At 41.7% G+C, this 27,436-nt stretch overlaps 1 protein-coding gene across 1 annotated transcript in view; it reads left to right on the top strand.

The window, feature by feature from the left end:
* The window catches only part of wdpcp (WD repeat containing planar cell polarity effector), a 118,439-nt gene extending 91,429 nt beyond the window's left edge, over positions 1-27,010 (top strand). The window contains 1 exon segment of the mRNA XM_088351996.1: positions 26,949-27,010. Within this exon segment, the coding sequence (XP_088208122.1) occupies positions 26,949-27,010 (62 nt within the window).
* The last annotated feature ends 426 nt before the right edge of the window (positions 27,011-27,436 follow it).

Below are 27,436 nucleotides of genomic sequence, written 5' to 3'. Positions count from 1 at the left end.
CAATATTCTAATTTTCTGAGACAGTCCAGTATATATCTAAACTCCACACAGGAGGTTCGATCTCACGACCTCAGAACTGTGCCGCACACGTGCTATATATATATATATATCAGCATTACTCTTGGGTTTTTACATTCTTACATGTCAATGACCCTGGCAAAAAAGGAAATGCCACACAAAAATAATTTCACGTCTCAATGTCGGTATTCTATAGCATATGAATAACCTATATTTTATGTTGACAATATCTGTGTATTTTTTGCCCTCGTGTAAGTTTTAGATCAGGGGATGGTGTCATAATAGTCTGTAGTTTGCAATAGTCTTTAATCTGTGCAGCCCTTTGAGACTCTTTGTGATTAAGGGCTATACAAATAAACATGACTTGACTTAATGTTCTAATAGCACACATCCAGGCAATTTTTTTTCTGTATCTGTTAGGGTAGCATGAAAATGGTGAAAGTAAGAAGTAGCCTGCTTCAAGTGATTCCAAACTCCAACTCAAACCCCAAGAAGGAAAATATGTTTTTCAAACACATCTGACAAATGCACTTACTTGCATTTGCACCAATTACCTGGAAGAGGCTGCAATGATGACACCAGCCAAAAGATGGCAGCAGCAGGTAAAATTAGTTCCAAATTCTGTACAGTTCCTTTGAAGGTGGCTTATGTAACTTCAAAATATTATACTTGCTGACGCCATCTTCTGGCTAACATCATCATTGCAGCTCATTTTGTTGCGCATGACAGTATGTGAAATTCTTACATTCGCTCATATAAACTCTTATTTTTTTCATGTTTTTAGAGTTTTGGGCTGGTATTTGGAGTGTATTTGAATCTGTCATTTTCTTACTTTCACCATTTTCACCCTTAAATAAGGAATACGACGGACACGCAAGTGTTGAGGGCTTTTTGTTGTTGTTTGAATTTGGAAAATTGGTACATTTTTCCCCAAAAAGATGGGTGTTTTTAAGTAAAGAAAAGTGATAGTCTAACGCGTAATGTGGTAGGTATGATGAAGACAATCTTAGCCCTTTGAGACTCTTTGTGATTAAGGGCTATACAAATAAAAATGACTTGACTTGACTTTATCATTAAAACATAAACAATGTTCCTAACATGTAAAACAATGTAAAATACTTTAAAAAGTCTTTACTCACTTTTCACTTTTGATATATTCCAAAATCTACTATATGTGATTTTTTTAAAGCAGAGGTTGACTTAAAAAACTCAGACTAAACGTTATAATAAATCAGACCTGGGCACTCCGGTCCTGGAGGGCCATACGTCCTGCCAGATTTTGAAGTTTGCTCTTCTTTAACCCAGGTGATACAAATTATAACCTCGTTAGCAAGCTAGCAAATGCTCGTTAACGATACTGGTGATTGGAATCACCTGTATTGGATCAGAGAAACCTCAAAAATCATGCAGAACATACGGCCCTCCAGAACCGGAGTGCCCAGGTCTGTAATAAATCTACATTTCATTTACTCTTTGGTTAACCAACTGCAAACCCCTACACCCATTCAAGCACATTTTAAAATAAATGAATATAATTTTTATATTTTCAAAATATACAATAAATAAAGAGCTGGTGACAAAACTTGAGAAACATAAGCATAAAATATACATTTCAAATGCTTGACTTTGCATGTATCATCATCTCCTTTAGTGTTTTCATTTTTTGGCTTTTCTGGGGTTTTATTATTTTCATATACCTGTACATATACTAGATAGTCTTTTAAATTCCTGCCTTGTGAAATACGTTTCCAAGCTGTGCTGCCTCTCAAGCCTTTGAAGAGCACACATACCAGACAGCATCAAGACGCGTTCTTGATTACACGCTCGCCATTCTTCACCCGGTGACGTTCGCATGCCAGAAACTTCACCTGTCTGAGGAGATACAATTTTGCCCGGGGTTTGCTTGACTCCACGGCATAAGGTCGTACGCCTTTGGCCAGCAAATTGTGCATCTCTCTTCGGCTCCCGATGGATTGCAGGAAAGGAGCCATTGTGGCCTTCATTGTAATCCTTGTAATTGTCTCCTCAATGATTCGTTTTCATTACCGGTAGCCTGTTTTGACCTTCAGACCCAAACCCTGCATCAAGAGGTGAGACACCAAAAAAGGCGGAAATCTTTTTCGGACACCTATAAAAAAACGCTACTTTTTTCCACATTTGACTATGTGGCTTGATTTATTTAGATTATTATTTTTTTGCGAGGGGTATTGTCGCAAGTGTTTCAGCAGTAAATTCAGACATGCGCCGGGCCCATCTCGTGGATCTTCTTAGCTACGGGGCCTGTCAGGGCCCTGGGTTACCGGTGGGTTGCCTTGCAGCTGGCTTAGAACAGGTGCAACCAGGGAATATGGCTGTTTAAAAGTATTCCCAAATTCTAAAAGAAGCAAAACATAAGATAGTACTGTTCATCTTTATATTAAAATGATTTCCCTATGGGATGCATTTAGAGGACAGCCTGTCTCGCTGTAGACTTTCTGAGCTGTGATCTCATGTATGCAACACCGGCAACTGAGCAAGCCACTACTCAAATTGGTTTACGTCAGCGCTTATCTATTATTTGCTGTCACACGCCCCCTCTCGTAAGAAGAAATCCTCTCGTCCATTCCGCCCTCCCAAGATCTTTTTTTTTCCCTTTTTTTAAGTAATGACATGATATTGGGCCGCACAACGGCGCAGTGGTAAGCGCGTGTGTGGCACAGTTCTGAGGTCATGGGGTCAAACCTTCCTGTCTGGAGTTTGCATGTTCTTGCCGTGTTCGTGTGGGTTTCCTCCAGGCACTCCGGGTTCCTCCCACATCCAAAAACATGCATTTCAGGTTAATTGGCCAGTCCAAATTGTCCCTAGGTGTGAATGAGCGAGTGAGTTGTCTGCCTCTGTGTGCCCTGCAATTGGCTGGCAACCAGTTCAGGGTGTCCCCTGCCCACAGCCTGAAGATAGCTAGGTTGGGCTCCAGCACCCCGGCGACCCTACTGAGGATAAGCGGTGCAGCTAATAGATGGATGGATGGACATAATATTGGTGGGGACAAAACAACAATTGCTCGATATTGGTGCTAGCACGCCACCTCTGTCCATGCCAAATCTACACCTACCGGCACATTTTCGCTGAAATAAAACCTTAAGCGTCTTATCAGCATGATTGGGTTGTGACGTCTTGAGGTGAAAGCTTCCTTTATTTGGCTTTGTGCTTTCCGCTGCTAACAATTTGAACATAGTAAGCAAACCGGTCTTTCCTCGTCTCCCTCTGGTCGCTGTGATGTGCTTTGTACGCTTTGTCAAACTTCCTCAGCTTTGCTTTTGGGAGGGAACTTTTGTTTGTCTCTTTGCCCCTCCTCTTTTTACCTGTCTTCGCATCCGTGTTAAATATCATTTTCACGGGGTCACTTGAGGGTCTGCTACACTTTGTGTCTACCCTTCATACTTGATGCCTATACTCTGTGTATAATGCAGTGCGTGGAGGCTAAATGTAAACAAAACTGTGCCCTACTGTAGTGGAGGTGCCAATGCACTTTATTCTGGGAACGTTAAAAAACATTCCTCAAAGTCAAACGCGCCTGAGCCCCCCTTGACGGATTTCCAATTTCTCCAAGCAGAAATGGTATGCAATCACTGTTCACTACAATCGCTTTCTGTTTTGGAGCTGCCTCATATGTTGTGATAACGATATTTGCCATTTTAAAAGTGATGTGCTACTTCAACTACGTCAGAGCTCCTAAGCAAACTACCTGGATGGGTCAACTTTGAGACCAAATTTCTCGAGTCTCCCCATGAGTGGAATATTTTGCAATACATTTGCTTAATTGTAGGGAGGAACACTTTACTTTCTTTGAGTAATTGAAAAACTAAATTTGGTCTTCGTGAATACCTTTGATTAAAACAAAACATCGTAAAGGCCAGGAGCAGGTGATGACCCAAATGTGATTTCTGCCCAGTGCTCTGAATGTCAAAGTGAAGCAATTAAATGAAGCGCAGGAAAACGGCTGGATTACCGTAAATTCCGGACTATAAGCCGCTACTTTTTTCCCAAATGTTCAGCCCTGCGGCTTATCAGTGAAGCGGCCAATTTATGTAATTTTTTTAACGGCCACCAGCGGCACTCAAGTACAAAAGGTAAAATATAGACCGGTGGAATTGTGCGCCGAGGTAGACTACATCCTCTTAGTTTATGTTCGAATTGTCCGTATTACAGAAGACAGAGGTTCGTTCCGATTATGAGGAAGACGCCCTTGATGGCGACAGTTATGAGGAGAAAGACGAGGACGGTTTACCGTGAATTTCGCGATTGCGGTACGTCCTTTTTTACAGCTACGCTTTGTGCGTTGCGAGCGTGTTAGGAGTAGCGTGGTGGTACCTTTCACAGGCACAGTTTGGGATGAAAGTTATATTATTATTATTAAAGCTTTGAAAACTCTCTCGGTGTACCGTCTTTCTTTGTAAACATGTGTAACCATGTATAATATGTATTTGCAACTGTATTTTTTCTATAATGTATTTATTTTAGAGACTTATTGTGATATGTTTTCTACGAGCGAATCAAAAAGAAGGGGCGGAGCAAACGCGGGCTGACGGGAAGTGGGGTAAAGCTGAGTTAAATATCTTTGTTGTTGCAGCGGACAATAGTGGATATATATTTTTCCCACCCTTAACTTTGGAAATATACATTTTTTTTGTTGGATTACTTTCGACGGGACCTCGACTTTAAAGGTTTGCATTAAATTCTAACTAACGGTATCATTTTCCGTTCATGTTGCCGAATGTGGTGGATGGATTGTGTACTATATTTGGAGATGGAATAAGAGTTTGCTCTGTCCACTCCACGCATCGTCCCGGTATTGCAGTACCTCCGGGAACGGTGCATTCGCACTGATCGCTGCTTGGCTCTGTGGCTAGGACCTTGACTCAGCCTTTTGGCTGAGAGCAAGTGTCTCAGCCCCTTGGCTTTGTAGCATATTATGATTTGACCGATAACGGATAATGGATAATTGATAAAGAATATAGAACAATAAACCTTACAAAATCCCTACCCCCTGCAGTTACGATCGCGGCACCTAAAGTCAGGTTTGGGATAAACTTGTGACTGTGTTTCATGTTTAGATTTTGGCGCATGCGGCTTATATATAGGTGCGGCTTGTGTAAGGACAAAACCAATAATGTACGCAAAATGTGGTGCGTGCGGCTTATAATCAGGTGCGCTCTATAGTCCGGATTTTACGGTAACTATGACTCCCTGTAGCCAAATGCCTCGTCATCTTTTTATTGACGTGCATGGATGAGACTCATCTGCATACTGTGTCCACAGTTGTCAGTTTTAATCAACTAACGCGGCAGTCAATATTTATTAAATTTGCATTAACATGTACGCATAAGAAAGACAAAAATATTCTCAAAACAAAACTCAATATGTTTTTACATCTACATTTCGCCAAAATATATATACATACAGTATGTATACATACATACATACTCAGATCCCAAGCAAAAACATTATCACCACCTTTGCTTTGCTCACTGGTAAAACCAAAAGTACTCAAATGACTGAAAACCAGAAGCCCGAACAACCAGTACAAGTCAAGTCAAGTCAAGTTTATTTATATAGCCCTTAATCACAAAAATGTCTCAAAGGACCGCACAGGATTACAGTTACAAAATTACACAATTACCTGATCTTAAACCAGCCTGTACACATGCAGAACCTTGCCCCATCTCTTTAGCTCTCTCATTTTTTGCTCGCATTTTTAAGTGATAGAGAGGAGACCAAGTATTGCAACTTCTACATAAACAGTCATTATACATGCCAACACTAGTTACTAACTAAGGAAGGGTACACAATGATTATTAGGCTGACATTTATCGGACTAATAACAGTCTAATCTGACGTCATAGTTTTTGGCCCGATAGGAAAAAATTACCCGATTAGTCACCTGATGCCACACTAAAATATTCAATAGGCCAACACTACTTGTTAGAAACATGAAAGCATTCATATGTAATGATTTTACATGTAGTATTAGCAGCAAGATCATTCGCAAAGGCTTAGTCCGCACTCCAGTCGTCCTAATGGCTGCACAATGTGCTACTTTTCTGTACTAGTCATAGTTTCGCTGATGTTTTTCAATTGTAAGAAATGGATGTGAACGAGTTCAAATTCATGGCTGTTTAAAAAACTAAGTTAAGTTCCTTCTTTAAATTTGAGCATGCGGCTTTTAATCAGGTGCACGCTGCATTACGGAATGTACGTTACATACAAAAGAAACTTTTTTTTTCATCGGGTTTTTGAAACGGAAGTCTTCTTAAATGGTTTTTAAATGGCCCGATCCGACGGATGTTTTTGCGCTTCTTGCATGCATGCTTGTCCCTTTTGTAAACGGCGCTCTCAAAACGCACAATGGTGGAATCGCGATGCGGCTTAGCGACTTTCTTTTCAGAAGAGGCTGCTGGCTGACAAGTGTAGCGATGGGCACAGATACGCCATTGTGAGCGTCACCACAAGTGGGAGGCAAAGCATTTACTCTTTCACGCTATCGCTTTTTCTTCTGGGTCTCTCTCCGTTTTTCTCTTTTTGCCAAGAGCGCAAGCCAAGTGGCTTTTACGCAATCACTGGGTGTGAAGTTACCACGCGGCCGCCGGGCCTCGGCGCTGGCGTCTGGACAACGAGAGCTTTATCTAGAGATCCACATCTGTCGATGGCCTGTTGGATTCAATGTGTCTACTAATTTTTCATTTTGTGACCAACCAGCCATTCTAATGCAATACTATTGTCAGGTACACAAAATAAAACATTCAATGGCAAAAAAAGTATTCTTCTTCTTAAAGGAACAGTGCATAATTTTAAGCACCCCCTAGTGGTAAAAAAACTTTATTTGTGTAAAAACAAGAACAAATTGTATTTGAATAATAAGCAAATGTACAATTATGCATTTCAACTTGTAGGTTGAGAAATTACCATTTATTTTAGATAATATGGGCCTTACATAAGGAAGCTGACATAACTGTCTGCCATTTTGCTGCTACGGGTACCCAAAAAATTCGAAAAGTGTTTGTTCACTTTGAGTATCCATCGTATGAAATCTTCCTAGTGTTTTTTTTCGGTTTCACAAAACCACACAGTGACATCTGGTGCTTATATACTACACACTGTTCCTTTATTTTTATATATAATTTCACTTTTTACCCAATAAAATAGTAAAATATTACCTAGAATAACATTCAAACGCTTTCTAAAATCTGCCAATTTCGCACATTTTTATATTTTTCTTGTTATACTAGACACAGATTAAAATACAGTTAAATATGAAAATGAATACTTAAAACATGCAAACCTTTATACCAATGGGGTAAGACATTTTTTTGCAAAGTAGCAGTTTTAAGTCATGATAAAATGTTCCATTATCTTCCAGTATCTTGAGTTTACTCTCAAATCGCCCCCAAGAGACTGTTTATCACTCAGGTTTCCACTCTATTAAATATGACCTGAAAAATATGTGTTTAATATCTAATATTAAACCAAGATCATATAGCTTTAAAATCCTAGCAATTTTTAAAAATGCCATGAGGGAGAGTAATGTAGTAATGGAGAGTAGTGCCTCTATCATGGACAGGGAAGGGCAAAGTACAATTGGAACACCAAATTCAAACACACCCAAAACGATACTGTAAGTTGCAACCGTGTCCATTTTATTACAGTTTTACAGTTTTCTTTACCACACCAAAGGTCTTACCGCTACTGTTTCTGAGGAGTCCATTAACCTCTGGCACTGTGCACCCGTTTTAGTTTATCAAAGACCCACATTTGTTGACTATTAACCCTATTCCATAGGTCGTAATGTTAAAAGGCACAGGCTGGAGGCCAGTCCTATTCAATAAGCACCCCACCGGCCACATGCTGAGTTTAGCAAACCCCTGAGATGCAGGGTTTGAAATGTCAGAAATTCCCACTACCTTTTGACAACAATCTTTGCAGCCTGTGAAGGTTTATTTCAGGGACTGCAACACGCTTTGCAGCCTGTGAAGGTTTGTGTTACGAAATCCCTGAAGCAAGTGAGACTGTTCTTCATGCTTATTGAGGTATGCCTGAATAAGAGGTGACCCAAATTATCCACAGGATTTATATCATTTTTTTAATGTTTAATAAAATGTTTAAAGGTGCTTTCCTGAATTTGGAATGTTGTTACTCTCTGCTGCCATCCCTTGGCCTGTGTCACCAGTGCAGCTTCAGTTAACTCATTCCTGATGCCCGTGCAAGTGCGTGCATTTCTCTGATGCCTTCGAATAAACTCTCCTCTCATCTATCTTGGTGTTTGGGTTGGCGTTGGGACTGTACTAAAAGCAGGCCTCATTTTCACAATTTTCATCATACACTGACAAATATAACTGTTGAAATAGCATGCGTGGACGAGTATGTCCATGCGTGAATGAGTGATCTCTTCATTAATAATATACCATAATAATATACCATAGCACACTCTGTAGAGCACATTGCATCGATCATAGTCCACAAACTCTGAACTCTAATCAATGCAGAACATGCATAGTAAATGAACTCCTCGCCACCTCTTAACACTTGTTCTCTCAGAGGAAAAAAATGTTACATGTCTGTCTTTTCTTGTGCTCTAGCAGACAGAATAATTTGTATGCATTTGTTCCGCAAAATGACACAGAGCATCCTCCCGGGCTGCTGCAAATCTTTCATTATTTATTTTTTTAACATTTTTCGCTTCTTCATCGTGACGCATATCAAAGCCAACGTCGTTGTCCCTCCAGTGACGTTTGAAATGTCAGAGCCTTAGCGGTTCTGGCGCTTACACACTGCCAGAGTCCACTGTGCTTTCAAAACGCCGCCATTTGGAACGCCTGATGAAACCCCAGTGATGGTTTAATGCAACGCAGTGTGAATGCAGTGTGACTAAACACAGCAATATAAGCATCTGAGGGGGGACAACAACCATACTGGAGCTTTCATAATGGATTTGCGTTCTTTGCGTCCTCCCGAGGCTTTTGGCGACTCTTGGACTGATGGCTCCTCCACCCGACCTTCCTCTGTCCAAAATTCTTCTCTGTTAGCCAACTTAGGTCCGGAGTGTCAGGGATGTTTGTCTGTTTTTTTTCCAAACAAAGACTCAATAAAGGAAGCATGTTGGCAACACACTGCCCCAAGGTTTTGCCTGCTGACTGACGTCAAGAAAAGCTCTACCAAAGAGTCGCTCACAAGATCTCTCCGTCTGTTTTTGCATAGCGCCATTGTAATATTTTCATAGATGAAATGTCTTTGTTTCTCTTGCAAAATAGGCGAGAGCTTAGCTTATGGTGCGTTTGGCTCCATGTGCGAGTGAAATGTTGCACAATGGCAGTCAGAGGGCTCCCTCCACCCCCATCCAACAAAGCACCCTTAATCCAAAGATCCACATCCACGCAGACAAACAATACATGGAAATTTGGGATGCGACCCAACGTTTTTTGATGGCCGCTGTTGCTCCTAGCTTCATTTGTCTTGCAGTATGTTTTTCTTAGTGGTGTCAACATGACGTCTGATTTTCACATTTATCATTGATTAGAACCATAACCTAATGGCCATGGTCCATAGCCTAAACCTATTTTAACCACAGTCAATTTACCATTGACTTACTACATTTTCCGCCAACCACTGACAAAATTACCATGTCAAAATTACCTTCCCACCACAAAAATATAGTACATATAATTATTTTCACATGTATAGAGGATTGTTTGCATGTATGTTTTTTGATGTACCTTGCATAACTGAATCAGCCAATATTGTAAACACATACAGTGGATCCTTACCAAGATGGGTAGCCTTTGCCAACTCTTTTTAGAGGCCGCAAATAATATTGAATCAGCCTTAACATGTTGGCCAGAGTCCGTTGGTCAGATTTGGTATACCATTCTTCCTTAGTCCTCTGACTATTGTCCAACAAACATATTAATACAAAGACCCTTCGCTACATAGCGCTTCAGTTATTATTGGTTCACTCCTTCGCGGATTTTTAAATAAATTGATTTTGTCTTTCTTGTCATTACTATCATTGTAATGTGCATTGTAGAGAGCACTCTTAGAATGCTCTGTTTATGGGTGGGTGTGACTGTGTGTGCAGCAATGTATGCTGTCAGTCTTGTTATCTGCAGAATATGAATTTCTTTTTGGTGCCATTTTGTTTAGTTGCATTGCGCTGCGGGGTGGGCATATGCAGTGTGCCTCTCCGAATCAAAACAACTTCGGCAAATGGCTACAGTTGTCTTTCAGTGGCTCGATACATTGAAAATAAATTTATCAATTAAATCAGACTCCAAGGAAAGTCAGAAGAATGCAAAGAAGTAAAGTAAAGAAGAAAGTGCTGTGTGATCGCAGCAGTAAAGCTTTGGGTTTACTCCGGCGGCGAAGTAGAGCTTAAGGTTTACTTCGGGCTAGGTCCCTTAAATCAAGTTTATCGGTCGGGTTTGGTGGATCCGGGCTTGTATACCCATCGGACGGGTTGGTTCGTTCTGGATTTTTTTAGGCCCGATTTAGTCTCTTGTCTGCTTTCACAGACCTCTGAGTCCTTCACAGAGCAAGTGCATTAACTAAGACTTAATGACACACAGATGCACTCTCATTGTTAGTCATTTAGGTTGACATTGGATCATTCCAAAGCTATCACGAAACTTCTCGGGTCAGTGGGCTTAGCTGAGAGATCAGGGGGGGGCAATATTTTAGCGACACCTCTTTTTTATTTTTTTCGTTGTGAATATAAATTGTTAAAATAATTTGGTTCCACTTAGCGATTGTCTCATATGTTGTAGATTCTTGGAAAGTATTCAGTGTTTTAGCTTGAAATATGGCAATACGACAAAACGTGATTAGGTGGGGTGGGCAATACTCTTGCTAGGCACTGTATTATTGAACCACATCTCTTCACTCCTTTCACATTTCTTTGAATCACTTTTTCACACTTTAAACCTCATTTCGGGCAGCACGGCGGCGCAGTGGTTAGCGCTTGTGCGGCACAGTTCATGTCATGGGAACCTGTCGTGGGTTCAAATCCAGCTCCAGACTTCCTGTGCGGAGTTTGTATGTTCTCCCCGTGCTTGCGTGGGTTTCCTCCGGGCACTCCGGATTCCTCCCACGTTCCAAAAACATGCATTTCAGGTGAATTGGCCGGTCCAAATTGTCCCTAGGTGTGAATGAGCGAATGAGTTGTCTGTCCCTGTGTGCCCTGCGATTGGCTGGCAACCAGTTCAGGGTGTCCCCTGCCCACTGCCCGGAGATGGCTGGGATGGGCTCCAGCCCCCCCGCGACCCTAATGAGGATAAGCGGTATGGCTGATGAGATGAGATGAACCTCATTTCCTCATCTCACACATTATTGGAGACGAGATGTTTATACAGGGTGGTTTGTTGGTTTTTCTTTTTGATTAATTATTTATCTCCATTCTTTGTCAAATGAACTTAAGCACAGTTGTTCCACCGTTCATATTCAATTGGAATATTAACACGACGGAGAACACCTTAGACATGGGTAAACAAGAAATAAGAATTCACTTCTACTCTATAGCATACGAATTACCTAAACTTCTTATATGTAATACCTTGTGAAGCCCTTAGAGACTAATTGTGATTAAGGGCTATACAAATAAAAATGACTTGACTTGACTTGACTGGAGACAAGTTATGGCTCCCTGGCTTAGATAGGTTTTCCCTCACCTTTGTTATAATGAAAGAACAAGCTCTTTCACGTTAATACCTGCTATACACAAGGGTTTGTTTGGTCTTTTACATGATTGTGCAGAACCACTTTGAGGAGAAACAACAAAAACCTTTCACTGAGAATTAATAGCAGTTATTTATTTTTAAATTGAGTTAAGTGACAACATCTTGGTTAAGGATCTTATTTAACATTTAAATTTAAAGTGCATGCATTAAATCTCGGAAGTTATTGAATAATTCGAATGTTAAAGTAGAGGAAAGTGCTTTAAACGCATGAAGTGTTATTACCTTCATCCGTGACTTTACAGGCTTATTCCCGCTCCATTTCAACATATCAAATGATATAAATTTGCAGGGTGATTAGGAATCGTCATGTGGCCGTTTGATAATCGGAATTGTAAGTTAATGGAGGCAAATTTGTGTCACATTGTTTTAAATATTTGCACGGGGGCTTTAATGTCAGTCTCAAGCTTATTAACGCACAATGCCCGCGGGCGTCGAGATCAATGTGAGTGACACTAATTTAAACATCAGCCCTGGTGGCCCCTTTAATTTGTACACCATGCCTGTTCACACGTATGTACGTGTGAGTTTGTCAGCCTGCATGTGTGTACTAATGCTTGAAACAGTTTCCTTTTTCTGCAAGAAGTTGTATTTATACAATATAAAAAATGATTAAACTAGCTTTATTTGTTGTAATGTTTATAGTTGTTTTGACCTGCATGAAGAAGTTAACAACGGCGTGCTGATAACGTCGGATTTTAATGTACTCATTAAAAGTTACACAATATTAGTTGAGGCTTCGGTCTCCTGCTGAAGGTAAATAAACACTTTAACTTCCACATCAACTTCATCTATTAATATTGCTGTCAGAAAAAGCTGAATACAGTAGTAACCAATGTAACACATATCTAAGTGGATTTTATTTCTTGTTTACCCATGTCTAAGGTTTTCTCCGTCGTGTTGTTAGTAGTCAACCGCCTCTCGAAGATGGTTGATTACAATCCTCTAGCCCAGGGATGCTCACACTTTTTCAGTAAGCGAGCTACTTAAAAATTAGGGACGCAAAACGATTTACCTGCCACAGAAAACACAAAACACCTAACTATGTACAGACATTCTTTAATTGTTCAAAAAAGTAACTCAAATAAATTACTATTAATCGGAAGTCTCGCATTGAAAAAGGTCCTTTTTCAGGTAATTTAATGATGACAATATTTCTCATCGCAGGCTTTAGATGCATCAAATGTTATGGGTACTTTATAATTGTTAACACCATCACTAATTTCAAGTCAGTCCTTTTTCATTGCCAGTGATTAACTTCAGTGGTGTTAGTGTATGCAATAAGTAACATTGTGTTGCAATACTGTAATCAATTGTTTATCACGGTTAATAAGGATCAGAACCCCTGCAATAATTAAAGTAACCCCTACATTTTAACATGAGCTCTGCCGGCCTCCACTAGCGGGAATAGTCGACAGTGGATAAATGACCGGTGCCAAATGGGCTCTGTTCATTTTAGGCTGAAAGGAATGGGACAAAAGAGCGACCTTGGATGACACAAATTTGCTCTCTCATCACTCATACTCATCATGAGTCAACTTGGGGTAATAAATCACAGTCAAAACAGTGCAGTTCATTTCAGGCTGGCAACAATGGCATGCATCAATATCCCGAACCAAAAAATAAATGCGCTCTGTTGGCCCTTGCTCACAGCAATAGTTAATTGGGGATAATGGATTGCAGCTACAATCGTGCATTTCACTTAAGCGGGCCAGAATGGCACACCTCCCGGCAAAAAGTCCTTCTCGTGATCCCCGTTCGACGCAATATGGGATTGTAAAAATGGATTGCAGCTGCATAAGTGACCTATACTTTAGGGAGAAATAACTGAAAAAAAGGGGCCGCCAGGGTAACAAAACTGCAGCAATATACGATTAGGGATAATGGATCCTTGCCACACGACTGCATTTCTCTTTTTGGTGGACAGCATAGCATTAAAAGAGCCGCCAGGCTTGACAAAAATCTGCTCTGCCTCATCAGCAACGTCAATATTTATGCTAACATTCTGCATTTGACTGCTAGATAGTGCATGTACGAACAAATTCAAAGTACAGAGATCCCTCGCTACTTTGCACTTAGGTTATCGCTGGTTCACTACTTTGCAGATTTTAGAATGAATTTATTTTGTCTTTATAGTCATTGATATCCTTGTTTTGTGCATTATGTTCTGTTAGACAGCAGTGTGAATAGATTAGGGAGAGCACTCTGTGTTGGGTGGGTGTGGCTCTCTGTGACTTGTGATAGGCTGGTGTATGCTGTCAGTCAAACAGTGGGGGGGTGCTGCCTCTATAAACAAACTGAGAAAAATAGCGACTGCTTGCTTTTAGCGGCTTGTTACACTGAGTCAGAGGAGCACTAAGAAATGGTGATCACTATCTGCTACTACTTGTAATATTATTGAGTTCCAGAAGCAACTCGCGTGGCATCAGTGAGAGGGCAAGAGCGGTGCTGCTTGTCCCACCTACTGCTAATGGCTAGGCTAACAACTCTTCAAAGCCACTGCTGCGGACCCTGTATATTGCCAACGCGAGGTCTATTAGCCATGAAATGTATGACCTTTAGCCACAACTTGTGGGAAAAAAAATCCGAATAGTTTTACTTCTACTTGAATACATTTGTGAAGAAAAAAACTGTACTTTTACATTGCTACATTACGCAACATTAAAGTTGTTACTTCGTTACTTAATAAATGCCCTCCACGTAAGTACGCATCTGTCTGTCTCCTCTAAAGCGCATTTATTTTGATGCAGAACTCCACCAGGCTCTACCATCTTTCACCAAGTGAACGTGTGAAGTGAAGTGACCATATTTAACTTCAACGGGGGAAACTTTGTTTACAATTAAAACAGATAGAAAATGGCGCTTAGCAATACAAACTATCAAAACACAGAAGAGGAGGAGCACCCCTGGCCTGACACCAAAGGCATGTTCCAATAAAAAGGGTGAGAAACACCAGCTACAATATGCAATGTCTCCTTTGTTTGAGTTCAGGGTCAAGCCTGGTGTTTTGCTTGCAGAACCTGTTAAGATAATTATTGGGGCTTTAAATGTGCTGCTTGATGCTACATGTGCTTACCGTATTTTCCGCACTATAAGACGCACCGTGTTATAAGGCGCACCCTCAATAAATGGTATATTTTTAAACTTTTTCCATACATAAGGCACACCCCATTATAAGGCGCTATAAGTGCATGCTGGTTTAAGATCAGGTAATTGTGCAATTTTGTAATTGTAATCCTGTGCAGTCCTTCCAGAAATTTTTGTGATTAAGGGCGTCATAAATAAATGTGACTTAACTTGACTTGGCTACAGTAGAGGATGTAGTTACGTTATGCAACCGTTAGATGGTGCTGCGCTAAAGGGAATGTCAACAAAACAGTCAGATAGGTCAGTCAAACTTTATTAATAGATAACAAACAAGCTTTCCACAACTCCATTTAATCCCAAAATGAATAAACAGCCGTTTTATTATTTTCTCTGAGGTAAAGCATTTTCGTGACACATCTTTAACATCTTTGAACAACAGCGAGGCATAACATTTTACTTTTCCTCCATTTAGTCAACACGCAAAAAAAACGTCTGATACTGTTATGGTAAATTAAACGTTAGTCCAATCGCAATATGGTGACACTCGTAATGTGCAAAAACAACAAGGGCAAAACAATAACAATAAAGCAATAACATACTAACTGTAAAATGTAAAACGTAAACACAGACCAAGTAGGACCACTTCTGAATTCTTTAGCGTTAAGTTCCCGTGCCAGCGCTGTTGCCTTCATTCGAATAGTTATTGTACTGACACTTCTACTTGCTGCTCTTTGTTCAACAACCCACTGTTCAAGTGTGTCCTCTAACTGTGGCCATCTCGCTTTATTGCCACGGAAACTTTGTTTAGTCTTCCTTACTTGGCCATCGATTCATTAATGTTGAACTCTCTTGCTGCTGCTCTATTCCCGTGTTCTACTGCGTGACTGATCGCCTTGAGTTTAAACTCCGCGTTATAAGCGTGTCTCTTGAAAGGAGCCATTTCAGGGTCTTTATACAAACGCACAAATAAAAGAGAATCATTGTTTAATATTTCCCAGTATGAACAGCGCACTTCTTCTTCTACGCGAAAAATGGAGTCGGTGGCTGCTTACCGTAAGTTGCGAGACCTTGTAATTCAATATTGATCCATATATAAGGCGCACCGGATTATAAGGCGCATAGTCAGCTTTTTTTTTTTTTAAATCAGATTTTATGTGCGCCTTATAGTGCGGACAATACGGTAATTCATTTATTTGATGTATACTATTTGTATTTGATTGTTTATTAAAGCACTTGAATTGATGTTGATTATTTTAATCTTGTTTTAAATTAAATGTATTTGTTTGTTGATTGGATGGACTTTGATCATTTGATGATCTGATTGTTTGTTTAAAAAATCAATAAATACAAAGTCACTAGAGTTGCTGAATACTTGAGTAATTTTTTTCACTTTTACTCAAGTAAGTGTTTGGATGACTGCTTTTACTTCTACTTGAGTAATATTGTTCTTTTACTTTTACTTAATATTTGGCTACTCTACCCACTTCTGATGACAATAAAACAATTAATTCAACTGCTATTTTGTGTTATTATTTGTAGATCTACCGTTTAATGTTTAAAACGTAATTTTAAGCAAAAGGCATAAATTCTCCTATAAAAATTAATTTGGATGTCTAATGTTGCTCGAATGCACACAAAACTGAGGAAAAGCAGCAGTGAAACATGCATCAACATGGCGGCGCATGGATGCATGCATGCGGCTAGTTGCTCTCCAGCTAATCTTCTATTTATTGCCGTTCTCTTGTCTTTTTTGCTTTCACTTTTGGACACATGTGTGGCCAAAAATACTTACAGTAGGGACGAACTTATCCGGTTGGGTGGGCGTCTAAATTTTGACTTTTCGGGCACTTTTTATACCGCCTATGATATACCGAGCGAACTTCAAAGAGATCCGGCATCCTTGTGGACAGCTATTCCTCCTAATAAACGACGACAACGGCGCCGTAAAGACAGAAAACAGAAGCGTGGTTGCCGTGCAGGTAGATGTGTGAAGCGTGCGAAGTCTAAGGAGCAAGAAGGACGCGAGGATGTAACTAATTCCACCATTCATTCCTCGCCGGACAACCGAAGCTTTACACTCAGCGCACACGAACAGCCACAACGGCGGCATCTTTTGAAAGTCTCTACAAAGACTACAAAGACTTCAGCTAAGTCAAATGATTCAGCAAAGCTAAAATTTGGTCTTTTAAATATTAGATCGCTTGCTCCTAAGGGGCCGGTCACACAGACAATTACGGCTGAATCACGGCCAGAAATTTCTGCCTTTGAGGCGGACGCTATTGGACGGCACGGATACACAGCCCTTCACGAGCGTATTGAGGCTGAATCACGGCCAGAAATTTCTGGCCGTGAAGCAGATGCTGTAGGGCGCTGTTGGACGTTTTGAGACCGCCATATAGACGAGATAGAGCAGTGCTTTACTCGCGGTCGGAAATTTTCACGTGGTTGGCCGCGTTCAAAACTTTTGAGCTGCTCAAAAGTTTGAGCACGTGTTTAACCGCATGCCGCACACGTGGTCAACACGAAGTAATGACGCGGAAATGACGCGGAACTACGTGCTTTGGCCGCGGCCAGGGCGTGGTTACACATGGGTAGGACGGGAAATTTCAGCGGGTAATCGTGGGTGGAGCATGGTAATAGCATGTTCTGCGCCTGTATCGCGGTGTTATTACGTGAAATTAGCGTGTTACGCGTGTGACAGTCAAACGCCTTTCTCCGCGTATATACAGCGCGATTTGCCGATCACACGTCATTTGTGCTCGTGACGTCAAGGGGGTGAACATGGATCCCCGTCAGCGTAGTTTCTCTTCATTTCGAATAAATCTTTCGGTGCATTCGCAGCAAGTCTTTAATTCTGGAACCTTAGCTTGGCCTTTTGGTTGAGAGTAAGAGTCCTGGCTCCTAATCTCTGTAGTTTATTATGAACTGATCGATAATGGATAATGAATAAAGAAGATAGAACAATCACCCTTAACCCATCCCCCCACCCCCCCCCCTCCCGTCAGCGTAGTGATCTCGTCTTAATCCATTTTTATTTCTAGGCATTTCTTTTCAAGATAATAAAATAAAAATGATGCCATAGCTTGAAATCTTGATCTTCACGGGACTGAGTCTTGTGCGGTTATGATTGCTACAGCCCGGTGCCGAGATTGGCATCCCCTCGCTAATACAACCACCTTTGCCTCGTTTTATCTCACTTTTAGGGAATGTAATGGCGAACATATAACTAAAACTACATCGTCTTGCATTTGTTGGAAATGTAATACAACTTAATCCACTCCGTCTTTGTTTTTGTTGTGAACGTAATCGAACAGTAATGCACACTGTATATAAAATCCCCCCCCCCCCTCGCGTGAACGCGCATTATGCTGCGCTTCCAACGAAAGCGATCGTATTCTATATAAAACGCTTATTAAAACTATAAAGCGAGCTAATTATAACAATTGGGAGATCCTAGTTTATATAACGCGTTTATTTAAACAATAAAGTGCGATCGTATTCTGCAAAATGCGTTTGTTAACGTGGATGAAAAAGTCACGCGAGGGGGTGGGGCGGTGTGGGTGTTGCGTAGGAGTCGGATTAGGGCACAACACCGGCTCGGGAGCTTTTATACCCGTGGTCCACACGAGAAAATGACGCAGAAATGACGCGATGAGGAAGCGGAACAGTCGCCGGCGTCTGTTTTGCGGGCATACCACCGATGAACAGCGGGTTAGCCAATTTTGCGCATTTTCCATCCCGGGCAACCACGGGCAAAAAAAAAACGCAAAATTTTAGCTGTGATTCAGCCGCAAACGGCTGTGTGACCGGCCCCTAAAGCTTTACTTGTTGATAACATTATTCGTGATTATAAACTTAACTGTATGGGTCTTTGTGAAACTTGGTTAGGCCCGGATGAGTATTTAGCGCTAAATTATGCTTCACCCCCTCACTACGTGAGTAGCCATGTAGCACGCACGTTGAAAAAGGGTGGCGGTGTCGCGCTCATTTCTGAAAAATCGCTCAAATTTAATCCTCGTACCTCTAATAATTACAAGGCGTTTGAGGCTCTTGTGATGCGGTCCTCTCTATTGTCAATTTATGTAATAACTATCTATCGCGCACCTGGGCCATACACAACTTTCTTAGACGAATTTGCTGAACTTTTGTCTGAACTAGTAACCTATGCAGACAAAATTATAATTATGGGGGACTTTAACATTCATATGAACTCCCCACTCAGTTCACTTACTATTGCGTTTAGGTCTCTAATTGATGCATTTGGTTTTAATCAACTGGTTGATTTGCCAACCCATAAAGATGGGAACACGCTAGACTTGATTCTGACTCGAGGAGTTTTAACCTCAAACATTATGGTGTTACTGTGTACTACCGTTATCTCGGATCATTATTTAGTTACATTTGAGGTGCTAGCTAAATGTAAAAGCTGAAGGATTTAGCGGACGCAATATCCGAAGGAAAACAAAACCTGTAACGAGGACAATACAAACGTGGCCTGAGGAAGCCCTCTCCAAGCTGCAGGACTGTTTTGATCAAACTTGCTGGGAGGTATTTGAACACCATGACCTCCAGAAATTCACTGACACTGTTTTATCCTACATCCGTTACTGCACGGATGAAGTCACAGTATATAAAAAAATCAAAAACTACCCAAATCAAAAACCCTGGATGTCCAGCGAGGTGCGCACCCTCCTCAAACACCGCAACACCGCCTTCAGGTCTGGAGGCAAGGCTCTTTACGGGGTGGCCAGGGCTGACCTGAAGAGAGGCATCAAGCAGCCTACACAAGGAGGATCGAGCACCTCTTCGCTGGAAATGACCCGAGGAGGATGTGGCAGGGCCTCCAACACATCACCAACTTCAGAGGCCACAACCTGGCAACTGTTGAGGCTGAGGCTTCACTAGCTGAGGACCTTAATCAGTTCTTCGCTCGCTTTGAAGCTGGTAGGCCACAAACAGCCACATCACACCCACCAACAACCAGCAGCAACTCCCTCACATTTCAGGAGCACGAAGTTAGGCGTGCGCTGAATACCATAAACCCCAGGAAGGCAACTGGCCCGGATGGAGTACCAGGGAGGGTACTCAGGGACTGTTCCAATCCGCTGGCTGGGGTCTTCACCACCATCTTCAACCGGTCCCTGTCACAGGCGACCGTCCCACCTTGCCTCAAAACCTCCACCATCATTCCCATCCCCAAAAAGTCAGCAGTGGAAAGCCTCAACGACTACAGGCCTGTAGCTCTTACGCCTGTGGTCATGAAGTGCTTCGAGAGGTTAGTGTCCCGGCACATCAAAAACTCCCTGCCACTCACACTGGACCCCCACCAGTTTGCCTACAGGGCAAACCGCTCCACTGACGACGCCATAAACACAGCACTTCACACCGTGCTGAAACACCTGGATCACCGGGGGAGCTACGTCAGAATGCTCTTCCTGGACTTCAGCTCAGCCTTCAACACCATTATCCCGGAGATCCTGGTGGAGAAACTTGCACACCTAGGACTCTCTCCCTCCATCTGCCACTGGATAATGGACTTCCTCTCCAACCGCCCACAGTCGGTGAAACTCGGTACCCACGTCTCTCCCACCCTAACACTGAACACTGGCTCCCCCCAAGGCTGTGCACTGAGCCCCCTGCTTTTCACCCTCTACAGCTCCGACTGCTCACCGACCCACCCCACAAACACTATCATTAAGTTCGCTGACGATACCACCTTGATCGGCCTCATCTCTGAATGGGACGAGGCGGCATACAGGGATGAGGTTGAGTCACTTTCAACGTGGTGTTCGGAAAACCACCTCATATTGAACACCACAAAAACAAAAAAACTGATTCTGGATTTCAGAAGGAATGGCAGGAATCCAGCACCACTCATCATAAAAGGAGACTGTGTAGAGAGAGTCCACTCGTTCAAATTCCTGGGCGTGCACATCTCCGACGACCTCTCCTGGTCTGCAAACACCAGAGCGGTGGTAGGGAAGGCCCAGCAGCGACTGCACTTCCTGAGATTGCTCAGGAAAAATAACTTAAAACAGCAGCTGCAGGTGTCCTTCTACAAAGCCACAGTGGAGAGCATCCTAACATACTGCATCACGGTGTGGTATGCTGGGTGCACAGCAGCAGACAGGAAAAAGCTCCAGAGGATCATCAAAACAGCCCAGAGAATCGTCGGCTGCTCTCTGCCCAGTCTGGAGGACATTGCCTGCTCTCGCTACCTCAGCAGAGCAGAAAACATCATCAAGGACTTTTCTCACCCCGGCCACCATCTCTTCGACCTGCTGCCTTCCGGCAAGCGCTACAGGTCACACAAAGCAAAAACGAACAGACTCAGAGACAGTTTCTTCCCCACAGCCATTACCACCCTAAACAGACACCGCACAAAAAACTGAAAACTGTTGCAAAAAAACTACCTCACACGTATGTAAAATGGTACTCACGTACATGCTGTCTGCACTATGCTCACTGCTCAAACAGACACCGCACAAAAAAACCCTGAAAACTCGTGCCAACACTACCTCATACGAATATAATGTTACTCATGTCTTGTTCTTGCACATGTCGACTGCACTACGTTTAATGCTCAAATTGCACAATGTCTGACCATTTCCTGTTTCATGCTGACTATTTTTGCACTATGATGACTTTGCACCAAATGCAATATTGCACAACCGTTACGATACCAACGTTATCACGACAACCCTGTATGTAACATCCCACATGCCGACATTTCTTGTGTAAATACCATGTAAATTATAACTATAGCCTTATCCCCCTTGTCTTATAACATTATCTTCTCTGTTGTTCCCTTATCTTCTTGCTCATACCTCACTATGAATGTGTAAAACTGGAGTGTCATGCCCAATTTCGTTGTCACAATATGTTAGCCCATTTGTAACAATGACAATAAAGGTATATTCTATTCTATTCTATTCTATTCTATAAGCACTGGCACAGTTTCTGCGCTCTTTGAACTCCTTCCTGGAGCAGTTGCGTCCTTTCCTTCATACAATGGCTCGATTGACTCACTCATGAATGAGTTCAATACCACCCTGACTAGTGTCCTGGATTCAATAGCGCCCATAAAGCTAAAATCACGTCCTAAAAGACGCACGCCTTGGTTTACTGATAAAACTAGAACCCTTAAACAAGAATGCAGGAAATTGGAAATTGGAAAGAAAATGGCACGCTACCAAGCTTGAGGTTTTCCATCAAACCTTGGTGTGACAGCTTGTTAAAGTATAAAGCGGCCCTTGCCTCTGCAAAATCGGCCTACCTTTCGAAGGTGATTGCGTCTCAAAAGAACAATCCCAAAGCCCTTTTTGACACTGTAGCATCGCTTACAAGGCAACAGACTATCGCAGATAGTTCGACGCACTCTGCTCATGACTTCATGGTCTTCTTTACTAAGAAGATTCAATGCATAGAGGAAGAAATTGCTAAAGAAATTATTAATACCACACATATTAAAGGGCTGAAATCTACAGATGCACGACAGGGTGGCTGTCCTGGGAAATTGTCCGGTTTTAGTGAACTGTCACTTGATGATCTCAAACAGGTGGTGAATGCGGCCAAACCGACAAATTGCCAGTTCGACCCGCTCCCAGGTTCACTTATTAAAAGTCTTTTTGGCGTCCTTGGACCTTCAGTTCTAAATATTATAAACATATCACTCTCCTCAGGTGTAGTTCCAGCAGCTTTTAAGTCCGCCGTTATTAAGCCCACACTGAAACGACCCAACCTTGATCCAGAAATCTTAAGTAATTATAGACCTGTGTCAAACCTACCTTTCCTCTCTAAAGTACTTGAAAAAGTAGTGGCACAGCAGCTGAATGTTTTCATATCCGAGAATAACCTTTTTGAATCCATGCAATCAGGATTCAGGGCTAACCACTCTACTGAGACAGCTCTGATCAAGGTAACAAATGATCTCCTACTGGCAATGGATTCTGGCGCTTCATCACTTTTGCTGCTGCTGGATCTTAGTGCTGCTTTTGACACAGTGCGCCACAATTTCCTACTAGAACGGTTGGAAAAATGGATTGGTCTCTCAGGAACCGTCCTCTCGTGGTTCATATCCTACCGCTCAGATAGGACGCACTGTGTTAAATATGGTGAAATGACATCTGAGCCCTTTAATGTTACCTGCGGTGTTCCGCAGGGTTCAGTGCTTGGCCCCCTTCTTTTCAGCATTTACATGCTTCCATTAGGTGATATTATTCGCAAGTACAATATCAGCTTCCACTGCTACGCAGACGACACTCAACTATATCTTCCGTTGGAGGAATCTCCCACACTAAACTGTGGAAACTTGGAGGCCTGCCTCATTGAGATAAAAGAGTGGATGTCACTCAATTTCTTGCGTCTTAACTCTGAAAAGACCGAAATGTTAGTCATTGGTCCATCTAAATGCCGTGACTTATTCTCAAAAACTGCTGTGAACATTGACAAATGTCACATCACACAGAGTGACTCAGTTAAAAATTTAGGTGTCATATTTGACCCTGATCTATCCTTTGAAATGCATGTAAAGAAAATTACTAGAACCGCTTTCTTCCATCTTCGTAACATTGCTAAAATCCGTTCAATACTGTCTCAGTCTGATGCGGAAATTATAATTCATGCATTTGTTACCTCCCGTCTCGATTACTGTAATGCACTACTCTCTGGTCTCCCGAAGTCTAGAATCAAGTCTCTTCAGCTGGTACAAAATGCCGCAGCGAGGCTTTTAACTAGGACAAAAAAGTACGATCACATAACACCGATTTTGGCTAACCTGCATTGGCTCCCAGTTAGCCATAGATGTGATTTCAAGGTTCTTTTAGTATTATACAAAATCATACATGGACTTGCTCCCTCTTATCTTTCAGATCTGATTTGCCCCTATGTCCCGGTCCGAAGCCTACGATCTGAGAGTGCCGGTCTTCTGGTGATCCCAAGAGCAAAGAAGTGTTCTGCTGGTTCGAGAGCGTTCTTCATCCGGGCACCGGTGCTGTGGAATGCTCTTCCCCCTGAGATCCGATCTGCAACCTCAGTGGAAATGTTTAAATCTAAACTTAAAACTCACTTCTACTCCATAGCATATGAATAACCTACTCTTCTCGTCGGCTGAAAAATAGTCTGTGTAATATAGTGTAATAATCTGTGAAGCCCTTTGAGACTCTTCGTGATTTAGGGCTATAGAAATAAAAATGACTTGACTTGACTTGACTTGAAACAGGCTAAAATACTCCATGGTTACCAATAACCCTAAACATTGAATTGAATTGTCTCTTTTGGGGGTAGGTGCCATTTTAGCATGGCAATCTTCACTCAAAAAATGTAAAGTATTCCATGTTTTCAACACTTTCGAACGATAAGAGAAATGTATTGGTTCAGCTCCGGATCTAATTCTGCAACTTTTTTGTTTTACCAATTACTTCACACATGACAAATGTAATTATATATATATATATATATATATATATATATATATATATATATATATTATCACATCTCATTAGCTGCACCGCTTATCCTCAGTAGGGTCGCGGGGGTGATGGAGCCCATCCCAGCCATCTTCAGGCAGTGGGCAGGGGACACCCTGAACTGGTTGCCAGCCAATTTTATATATATATATATATATATATATATATATATATATATATATATATATATATATAATTTTATATTGACTGTATTTAAAATACTAAGAATGGATGTTAGTTCATTAAGAAGTGTTCTACATAAATTTTTGTGTTTAATTGTGCTGCAAGTTAAAAAATTTAGCAAATTAATACTTCTTCTGGAATTCCTGTGTACAAGCCGTTAAAACAAAAGACCGTTTTTCACATGTCCTTTTTAAAGGAACACCTTGAAAATGTTATTTTAAATCACTTGATTTAATATATTTCCCTCGCAGATATTGCAGAAAGTGTGTGTGCATATATGTGTGAGTGTGAGATTAAGGCTCAGGGTTTTATTCATGAACGGGAGCCGAGCGGCGACGTTAAAGCGTGGCACCTTTCTTGAACATCCGCCATGCTGGTGTCAGAGCTGTCGACGCGGCGCGCTCGCCTGCCTAATCTGACATAGCCTAATCCCTCACTGTATCCTAATCTATTTACTTTGCATTCTAAGAGGATTTACATCCCCCCAAAAACATATACAAGGAGACGCGCTTGGAAATGGACAGAAGATCAGCGAGAACGCTTTTCTTTTTTTGTTGTTGATGTTTGTTTTGTGGCAATAAAAAGGGGGGGAGGTAAATCGTGGTACATTTTCCGCCGAGTCAATCCGCCACGTGAAAGAAATTCAATTTTGGTGACTGATACTAATACTTCTCTTATGTACGCATCCAGTGCACGCCATGTTTGGCCTGTCACGCTGTCTTCACACGGAACCATGTCCTGATTGTTTGACCTGACAGCTGCAAAAATTGCTTAACAGCCTCAGTCCCTCGCTGCTGAGGCCACACGCTGCAAACTTTCTGATGGTACAAAATAAAGGAGTCCCCGCCTACTTTAATAGCAGGCAAAGGGAGCAAAGCTGTTTTTTTTTAATTCAGTGAAACCTCCATTTATGTTGCTTAAGAGCTTTAATAGATACAAAGTTTAGTAGATTCATATCTGCAAAGTGGGATGATGATTTACATAAAAAAACAACCGCGACCATATAATGAAGGTGTTGTATCAGAGTCGGATCAGGAGGCTTCTCCTGCTACTGGTGCTGGTTTCACGTGGAGAGAAAACCCCTAACCCCAAAACTGCCCTGGAGAGGGATGTCGCCACCAGGCTGGACTTGCCCTGGACACACCACAGGAAGTTGCGCCCCGATGACCTAAGTGGTTAAGTGTTTTGTGAACCATGAAACACTCCAAATTAGGAGCGAAGACATCAATGGATTTACTTATTTAATGAACTTACAAGGAGAACCGGGAAGCAAGCCTAAATTTAGATAGGAAATTCCAACATATTCTAAAACCAAATATCCTAGGTTACAAGAGCAGATCCGCTCTAAAGGGTGTGAGCAAGGTTGATGGAGCCATCCATCCATCCATCCACCGCTTATCCTCAGTAGGGTCGCGGGGGTGCTGGAGCCCATCCCAGCAATCATCGGGCAGTGGGCAGGGGACATCCTGAACTGGTTGCCAGCCAATCGCAGGGCACACGGGGACAGACAACTCACTCGCTCATTTACACCTAGGGACAATTTGGACCGACCAATTCACCTGAAATGCATGTTTTTGGAATGTGGGAGGAAAACGGAGTGCCCGGAGGAAACCCACGCAAGCACGGAGGTTCCCAAGACATGAACTGTGCTGCACATGCGCTAACCACTGCGCTGCCGTGCTGCCCTGATGGAGCCATATAAGACCAAAAAATAAACAAATATGTCTAGAGCCCCAAACATTAAAAGCATCATATAATCCTTAAAATGAATGCAACACATGCTGTATGTACCTTTATTAGCTATACTAGCCTAGTTATAAAAATGACTTAGTTGGATGCAGTGCATCATGTAGAGATAAATGCACCACGTGAATGCTCAGTTGAAGGATACCGCCTAATCACAGGCAATTAAGTATGTTGGCGCTGAATGTCCTTGATTTGCTCTTTGGTGATGTTGCTTGCTATTTCAATGGCCCTTTTCTTCACTGTCTTAGCAAGTCTTCAATTTTATGTATTATTTCACTAATATTTTTCAAGTGTGCAAATAGGTGTTCTGATATCTTGATGAATTACTCCTTCATGCAGTCACCATCTGTAAATATTTTCCCCCACTTTATTATCTCCTGGGTTGCAACAAAACGTGCTGCAGTAGTGTAGTTTGGAGATGCAATCTACTCTTGAATCTGCTTTTGCGCAATTTTATTTTCTCCAGAAGTGATGCTTTCCACTGAAAGTTCTTTCCTCGTTACTCTTTTTGTTATTTTATAACTTATCTGTATAAAGCAAACATTAAGGCAATCAACCCGCATTGGCAATGAATGCAAAATGATTCGGTCCAAGAAACGTTGAATCCTCTGTTCTCATCAGTTATATTTATCTTTTTATATTTGGCGTCCCATGGCTGATCACACACCCGCCGAATTGTTGCAACCAGCCTACTGGCTGGCTTCAGCTTGTGACGCTTCCCCTTTAAAAGTGGACCAGATCGTGGAGTGACAGGAAAGCGGAGGAGCGGTGAGTTTAGCTTGTAGCTTGTGATCTCAAACTAGGTCCTTGTTGAAATGTAATATTTATTCAACACATTTACATCGTTGAAAAATGTTAAAAGTGTTTGTGTCATGTTTATCCTCTTAGAGAAAATGTATTAAAACAAAAATATTTTTCCTTCCCCAATCTTTCAATTTGTAAGCTTTTTTGGAAACGGGCCTGGGAGCCACTCAACAGCGATTAAGAGCTGCATGTGGCTCCTGAGCCGCGGGTTAGCGGGCCCCCAGCTGTGGAAATCGAAAAACAGCAGTATTATTGGCTAATAGTGACAATAATGTAAACAATTTATAAAAGACAAAATAAGGAAACAACAGTGCTTAATAAAAGTAAAATAACAAACGGACATCCTACTGAATTTACTATGTAGGAATCCAA

This window comes from Urocampus carinirostris, chromosome 13 (assembly GCF_059441175.1).
Source record: "Urocampus carinirostris isolate Australia breed hairy pipefish chromosome 13, RoL_Ucar_1.0, whole genome shotgun sequence".
NCBI classification, from domain to species: domain Eukaryota; kingdom Metazoa; phylum Chordata; class Actinopteri; order Syngnathiformes; family Syngnathidae; genus Urocampus; species Urocampus carinirostris.
Note: the sequence above shows the minus strand (reverse complement) of the source record. Positions and strands in the feature narration are given on the sequence as shown.